General features: G+C 34.6%; 1 protein-coding gene across 1 annotated transcript; it reads right to left on the bottom strand.

Annotated features, from left to right (window-relative positions):
- Positions 1–5930: 5930 nt before the first annotated feature.
- On the bottom strand, positions 5931–7992 carry LOC139898081 (protein ROH1D-like). The gene is made up of 2 exons (XM_071880791.1): positions 7929–7992; positions 5931–7490 (listed from the first exon to the last, which is right to left on the bottom strand). Exon 2 carries the CDS (start codon positions 7366–7368, stop codon positions 6187–6189), a length of 1182 nt encoding a protein of 393 aa, XP_071736892.1. The 5' UTR covers positions 7369–7490; positions 7929–7992; the 3' UTR covers positions 5931–6186.
- Between the last annotated feature and the right edge of the window lie 1040 nt (positions 7993–9032).

The raw sequence follows: 9032 nt of genomic DNA on the forward strand, positions 1-9032 counted from the left end.
AGAGCCTGGACACGGCTTATGCAGCGCCGCGGCCCATAATTGTCGCGCCGCGACAATACACGGGAGCTGGTACCTGGCCAGTTTCAAATGTTCAAGTCTTGATCCAAAATTTGTTTTAGCACAAAATGCAAACCGTAAACATTTAGAACTCGCACCTTATATCGTTGGAAAGCTCTTTTGACAAAGAACATAACTAAACATGTTTCATCAAACAAAAACATCATTTCCAATGACCGATTTCTCGTCATGTGATCATTTAAAGTCCATTTTCAAGTTTCAAGTTCACAAAATGCATTTTAAGTTTCAGGAATCCAATTCACACATATGATATGCCGTTTTGAAGGTAATGAAACATGCATTACAACTAAACACTAACAATTAACATTTCATGGTGTTCAAGCATCAAAAAGTTCATCTCAAGAACGATCAAACCCTAATCAAGAATCACAAAATCATTAATCATGTTTTTGAAGTTTTACAAATCAACCTACACATCAAAATGAAGCTAGTGATACTAGTAACACAATTAAAACATGAACTTTAACAATTTAACAACATTTAATCTTCCAAAATCAAAGATTAAGCAAACCCATTTTCAAGTGTTCAAACTAGTTACTCAAAACAACAAATCGAACAAACAAAACATATATTCATGTTATACACGAGCCATAGACACTAATTAACACTTTTATAATTCAAAAACATCAAGAACACAAAATTTAGTAATTTTAGAAAGTTACCCAAATGAGATGAAATTGGTATCAAGTCGAAGAGGATGAAGAGAGGATTCCAAATATGTAATTTATTTTGTTGTAAGCCTCCTAGATCGAATTTAGATGATGATTGAATGAATTTGGTAAATGTGTGTGTGTTCTTGCTAGAGAGAAAGAGAGAAAGAGGGGGATGGTTGAATGGTGGTGATTGGGGTGGACTAGTTGACCTAGTCAACTAGTTTGCCCCGTGTCAATTTTAGTCCCTCGAGTTTGTAGTCGGGTGCGGGAATTACCTAAACGGAATATTTTAAAACGCGTATTAACGGAGGATGTTAAAATCCAATAACGGAAAAATATTAAGAATGTTAGCTAACGGAGGATACGAATTTAGTTACGAAGGATATTTTTAAAATAAAAAGACGGGAGTTAAAATAATTTAACGGAAAAATGCGGGATGTTACAACGTATTGACAAACTCACCCCATTATCGGATCTTAAAATTTGTATATTTTTGTTAAATTGAGTTTGTATCATTTTAAAAAAAGAGAAAAATTTTCAAAAACTTCTGACTTGTGAGTTAAAAAATAAATCTAGGTCATGCGTGAATAGTCATCAATAAATAAGACAAAGTACAGGAAATTTTTCCCTCCAACAACCGGTGCAGGACCCCACACATCAGAATGGATTAAAGCAAAAGGAACTTCTTTCCTAGTGTTACTAGGTTTAAACGTATTTCGATGACTTTTAGCCAAAATACAAGTTTCACAATTTAAAGTAACATTGGATGGAAAAAGACTTCGAAATAAAGAGTGTAAGTATCCGGCAGATGGGTGACCTAACCTCCTATGCCATAACCAAGCTTCCCTCGTAGGTGTTCCGTGAGCAAGCATCACGGTACCTTGTTGGGTTACTTCGTTCACATAGTACAACCCACCCCGTTCGGTACCAAGCCCAATAATCACCCCAGTCCTAATATCTTGAAGGATACAAAAGGTAGGGTGCAATAAAACAGAACAATTCAGTTCTTTTGTAACGTGGCTAACGGACAACAGCTTATGAGACAGGGTTGGAATATATAAGCAATTAGATAATTTCATAGTCGGAGTAATTTCAATTCCCACGCCTCCTTCTACTTGTACAATGCCTCCATTGGCCGTTTAAATTTTCTTAACCCGTGGTTTAGATTCAGAACAAAAATCGGATTCTTCAAAGGTCATGGTGTGAGTAGCTCCACAATCAAAAATCCATTCGTTACTCTTTTCGTTATTCGAAATAATATTAGCTTTTTCGGTAGAACACGGGTAATTATTCGAACGTTTATTATTTATAAAATTAGAGTTTGGGGCCAGTCTAATAGTATAATTTTGGGTCTGGACCTGAAAAGAACAACAATGCGAATTTTGGGCTGAATCATTCTTATTCATAAGCCCATCTTGTTTAGTCTTATTAAGCCCATTTAAATTGGGCTTAAAAATCTGATGACCCCTCTTAATTATCCATTTTTTCTTATTTAAAAAACATTCTGACCCCTCTTTTCTTGAAAGGTCAGTTGACCGACCTTTTTGGATAGCGTGTTTCTTTTAGCAATTCATCCCAACCCTTTCTATTTCAATCGACAGATTAGGGTTCATCCTTTCATACATCGTCAGTTCTTGCAAGCAATTAAACCGATTATGAGTCATCACTTTTACTCCGGTCACTTTACAGTGATTAGGGTTTACCCTAATTACTTTGATCGGTTGTGGAGATTTATTAGGGTTTGAAGGTTTAACCTTCACCCACTTGGTCGATTTGTACAATTCATGTAATAAATTTATAGTACCTCTTGTTGATCGTCCTGTTTGAGGGTTGGATCTTATGCTGTCGTTGTCGGTGACCGTATGGTTGCCGCCGGTTGCTTCATGGTTGTTGCTGATTGCCTCTGCCATCATACCTCTGCCATGTTTCTGTTTGTGCCACCAATTGGGTACCCAAGGAGCTTAAAACGGTTGATTATTATACGTCCTGGTATCCCACAATAAACACAACTCAGTGGTTGTGATGGTCGATGGTGGTTTGTGGTGACAGCCTTTGATTCGATACGAGCAGGTATTTGACATAAAGCATCCAGGTAAGTTACTCTGCTACCATCTTTATTTGATATGGCAGCTTGATTAGCATCTTCAATTTGATTCATGAAGTTAATTTTTTGCTTCTTCAAGATTGAGCTACCGTCAATGATTCACATGGCAGCTTGATTTTGATTCTGGTACATGATTTAAGCTAAATACGGTTGAATTGATCCCTAGATCTCCACCGTTAGCTCTGATACCATGTTAACTAAGAGAATTAAAGAATGTAAAGTGTAATTGTAATGATCAGTTTCTATTTCATAAGCTTTAATTGTTACAATTATATTTGCAGTTTACATTTGCTGAGTATTTTATACACAAAACATGTAACAACTATTTCTATATTAGGGTAAGGCTCCAATACACTTTGGAACCCCCTTTAACATTTATGGAAATGAAAAGCTGTGTTGGAACCGTTAACTTGGCAGCTAGTTGTGATCTTGTGACATGTTCAAAACGGAGAAAGGATGAAATGAACTTTCTGATCCCAAATGGTCAAATTACCAAATACGGTAATTTTTGACTCTTATGCTTGATTTGTAGATGTATTCTAACATAAAAACATCAGCAAGCAAGAGATACATGTGGTGTGCAATGTTGCTTGTGACTGGACTGCAAAGTCTCAGTCTATGGTACACGTTTTTTGTGGAAATTAAGGAAAATGAAAAGTGTATATTAGACTCGGACTCTGTATCTGTCACAATCTAACTTAGCACACAACTACAAAATAACCGCGATTAAAGGGTCTAATCTATAGTTGCTAGCTTCATGAGTTAGTTTTGATCAAATATGCAGAAAAATACACCAGGAGGATGTTAGAGCTACTGATGACGGCTTATTCAACTATAGATATACAAAGATACAGCTCTCTTTGTAGGGATGAATGAGAATGATGCCACAACCTGTAAGTTTTGTGCTTGTATCTCATGTTAATTATAATAATACTCTCTTACATATCTTTAGTTTATGGAAAATATGTAGATGCATTGCAACAAGGGTGGAATGTGGATCACAACCTTTTCGTCTGAGGTTCAACAGTGGTTCTCCAAACTGGCTCAACCCAACAAAAATCAGCTTTGAACAATGACTTTATGTCCCAATTATCCACGTAGTTCCTTTCGTTATATCTATTTTGTTGTGTTGGCTTTAGTTGTTCGGTTTAGTTGGTTAGGTTCGGGAGTTCCGATTTGCTTTGTTTTCTTGTTTTCGCTTTCAGGGCGTGGCTTTCACTTCTCTAGGCTTGGTTTCATCTACTTATTTTTGTGGTTAATTGGTTATGCACGCATCCCATGTGTTTGTATTTGTTTGGTTTCTTTCACCAATTATTGAAATATTCCAGTTTAATTTTATTTCTTGGTTTTTAGAAGAAAAAAATCAATATAGAATTTTACATCATTCATCATCTTGCAAATTAGTTCTTGATTGACCACCAAAATGAGCTTCACAGAAACCTCATAATAATCTTTCTCACCATGAGTTTAAACTTTAGATTAATCTCCATCAACCTTTTTAATTGATTTATCTAGGATCTTTATGAAAATATGATAAGATCAAAGGTGCCTCCTTCATGTGGTTCGAGTTCAGTTATTCCTAAACCAACTATATTTCTACATAATTTATCCGGCACATTCCAAGGTCTTTTAGGTTCATAGTGCTCGGCTTATAATCAAAACTGCAACCCTTACGGATTGGCACTCGTCAAACCAATTGGTGTAAATACGCTCCTTCCAATATCAACATACGTAATATTTGTTTGGTGTTTACCGTTGAATCGGAAGAAGAAAGACTTCAACTTTCGACAATGTCATATCATTGATAACCAGAGACATCTTTGGTTGTCCGTTATAAGTTTTTTCGACGCATAATAAAGCTTTTCATAATACTTAATAATGTCAGCAGTATAGTGGCGATGCAGTCATTTTTTCGATGGGGTAAAACGTTAAATAATCGTAATAAAACAATATTATAACTTAAGATAGTCGAATTTTAAAACATGAATTCAAAGAAAAAATTCGATTGTCGGAGGTGGCAAATCCTAATTGCTCTGCAATATAAATTATGATTTATAATATTGTATAGTACAAACACTATAAACACAATTAATAGATTTTAATTATGGTATAGATTATCCTCCTACTATAAAATATGTGGTTCCCATGTCTATTGCATCATCATTCATCAATTCATCAATAACATGATCACTATTGATGTTACAATTATAATCACTGTTGACCTCAAAGTTACAAAAATACAGCCTGGTTTATGGCCATTGTCCACTCAAAACATCCTACTTCCAGCTACGGAAGCTTATATATGGAGGAGGGGACCATCAAAATAAATCATTTTGTATTCCAGTAACATCAAAATGACATTCATGTCTAATCACAAGTCACCTAGACATGTTCTCATTTAAATAATTGACTTTATGCTATTAACATGTTAGAATTCTAAAGCATCTATAAGATATCATTTGTAATTGTGACAGTGACGTGGCAAAGGTGTTTGGAGTTTTTTAGGGGATGGCGGTGACATGGCAAAGACGTTGAAAGATTTGCACATAATCTAACACCCTGTATTACAAATGGTCTAAGGAACAGTTCCCATATTTTCTCACCATAAAAGAGTAATCGACTCGATTCATATTATACAAACATTAACTCATATACACAATTCTGCATTCATATTTTAACATTCCAACTGACAAAAACATCAATTTTAGGACGCTAAAATCAGCGGCTTACTTCTTCCCCTGTATCATCAGTATAGCTGATAATTGATGGTACTAGTTTTGGTCCCTAAGATTCTGTGTATTATTATTTAAGGCACTTTTGAACATTTGACTAATGACTAATAATATCTGATCATACTAAACAATTATTCACGTTAATCAATAACTTCCCTAACTAACACCACTAATCACTTAATCAGCAAATGCAAAATCTTCTCAATCATAATTTTATAACAGCTAGCAGCCTAACAGTAAACCCAGTGTTGAAAGCAGAACAACTAATCAATCAAAAATGCAGGGCATTGTGTATACAAATCAAGATTTCATATTTAAAAAAAAAAAAAAAAAAAAAAAAAAAAAAGATTCAACATCTTGTAGTAACAGAATTGCTTTAAGCAACAAAAAATTGAACTGCGAGCAAAAAAGAAGTACCGAAACATATACTCCCTCCGTCCCAGTTTAATTGTCCCGGACAAAAAACACACAGTAAATCATACGAAATTTACGAAAATTATATGAAAATCATACGAAAATTACGGTAGGTTCTTTACATAACAAGTTCACTAGTAAATCATACGAAAATTACCTGACCAAAAGTTAAAAAACTGTAAATTTTCTCGTTACCTTCCGATCTTCAAGATTGTGCCACACTTAGAGTTCCAAGACCTTCAGTACGACAATGCATGATTTTACGAAACACTTCTCTTAATTGACGATCCAATGTATCTAAACCGTTCTTACACGAGCTACAAACCAAGTTTAACTCATGAACTCCATCTTTAACTTCTTTCTGTTGTTCTTCAGTTAACGGAAACTGTTGAGCAGAGTCAATCAAATCAGACATCAAATTAATCGATTTCTCCATCATATAAATCTCTTTCAACAACCCGGGACTATTCTTACGTTCACGTTTTTTAGATTCATCCATAACTCGAGTATGAAGTAACCATAACGCGTTACTCCAAGAAAATTGCTTCGGTACCGAAAAATTAAACAAACCCCGATCTTGACAAGGGATCGCAGCCACAACAGTCCACAAAACAAACATCAAAACAAACCCCATTGTAAAAACACAATTTGCAAGACCATTATGTTGCGAAATTTCACCCATTCGAGGTGGGACCAAGCTATTTGCCATTGATTGAAGTTGTTTACTTGCAGACCAAGAATTAGATACACTCCACGAGAGTGACTTCGCGTGTCCTTGTTTACGTTGATGATTTGAATCTTTTCCTTTATTAGGTCGCCCAAACGATCGATTCCTATTAGAAAAAATCGACCCAGTCTCCTTATGATCATCAAGCATAACAATAGCTAAATCGGTTAATGACTTTCTTGCCCTTCTAAACTGCCCTTCACTCATCACATTCCTCTGTTTTGAATCAAAAGCAATTGACACAATCTCTAAATGCTTACGCCAAAGCCGAACTTTTTCAATCCCGTCACGAACAGCATTACATATATCCAACGCTTTAATACTCCTATCGAAAAACTCTGTAACCTGCTTATCCAATGGAGGTTTTGAAAAAGCGTCTGCATTGTTTAACAGAATAAGCTTGAAATCGTCTTGACAGGTAATGAATGCATCGAGCAACTTCGACATCCATTCGATGGATAGAAACTCATCGGTTGAAGAATCTGAAAGCACGTGAAACTGACTCGATACGAGTTCTTGAAACCTTTCGAGTTCACGATTCAGTTGTGATTTAGGGTTACTGTTCACATCCTCAAAATGAACCCGATTTTGATCGGCACCAAACCCTAAAGCGGATCGAAATGCCCCAAAAGACTTGCTAGAACTACTCGTTGAAGGCATGTTTCGATTGTAACACTAAAATCAACACAAAACCTCCATACAAAAGTTTCAGTTTCACAACCTAAACTCTATATCATCTCTGATAACAATGAAAAACACATCAGTTAATAGTTGAATCCACCCTGAAAACATACAAGTATACGAAATTATCATCAAAAATGAAATCAATTTCAAATAAGTAAAATAAATGAGCTGAAATACAGCTTTAAAATCAGTTGTACAACTATACAAGGCATATAGGCCATATAAGTGCAAAAGCTTGAAAAATGTTGTCAACAGTAAGAATTAAAAACCCTAGCGAGCTAGATAATTATCAAAATTCATACACGAAGAACTCTGTTACAATGATCATTCATAATCAACGATTATAGATACAATTTAATCATGTTCAACAGCAAAACCTAACTCATTCTTCTATAAATCAACATATTGAAGTAATGATATCTTAAATGAATTTCAAAGTTATAATATATATAAATTATTGCACATATTCGATAGCTAACGTACGTACAATATACTCGTGAAAATCAGATCTAGAAGAAGATGAAAGAAATACATACCTTTGATGATGAATTGTGTGAAGTAAGGAATACGAATACGAATATGTATATAAATAAATAGAAAATTAATTAATTAAAATAAATAAATAAATAAATAAATAAATAAATAAATGGAAGAAATTGAAGGAAACGTAGGGGAGGAGTTTTGGAAACCCCTCACGCCTTTTTCGAAGTTATAAAGAAGACATAAATCCCAAGAAAGAGAGTATGAAAGAAGGATGTCTGGCTCATGACAGAATCAAACCCAATTAATTATTTATTTCAATAATTTAATAATTAATTACAATTACAATATATTATTCCTTTTCCACAACTTTTTTTTATGGGTGATGATTGGTATAAAATCCATTTTTGTTATGTACACAACAATCATTATGCTTTACAGTATTGTACGGTACAATACTGTAAAACATGATAGTTGTGTACATAATAAAAATAGGTTGCGTATATATTACTTCCTTTTTTTTATATATTTTCAAAATCTATTTTTTTATCAAGTTTGTTGTGATAGGCAGACACGATATAAGAGTAGCGTGTTATTAATTTGTAAAAGAAATGTACTATGGATTATTGAGATGTCACATTAACATTGCTATTAAATTATAACTTTAGTTTTTATTCAAGATTAATTAATTGGTGTAAATGTAGTAGAGACAATATCGAGAACCTTATGAAATTGCTAAAATGTTTTGAATTATCGTCCGGTCTTAAATTAATTATCATAAGAGCAACCTTTTTGGAGTTTGTGTTGATCCGTTAGAAGTAGAGTCTATGGCACGGCTTTTTGGTTGTACGGTTGGGACTTTCCCGTGCATTTACTTAGGTCTCCCCGTGGGTGCGAAGATGAATAAGAGTGTGAATTGGAAACCGGTTGTGGACAAATTTGAAAGAAGGTTAGCGGATTGGAAAGCACGTTCGTTGTCTTATGGTGGACGTTTGACACTGATTAATTCGGTTCTAAATAGTTTGTCATTGTACTACTTCTCGCTCTTCCGTGCCCCGCCTTCAGTGCTTAAAAAACTTGAGAGCGTAAGACGTAATTTTTTTTTTTTTGGGCGGGTCGGGTGAGGGTTCGAAAATTGCTTGGGTTAAATGGGACAACGT

This window comes from Rutidosis leptorrhynchoides, chromosome 3 (assembly GCF_046630445.1).
Source record: "Rutidosis leptorrhynchoides isolate AG116_Rl617_1_P2 chromosome 3, CSIRO_AGI_Rlap_v1, whole genome shotgun sequence".
Lineage (NCBI taxonomy): Eukaryota > Viridiplantae > Streptophyta > Magnoliopsida > Asterales > Asteraceae > Rutidosis > Rutidosis leptorrhynchoides.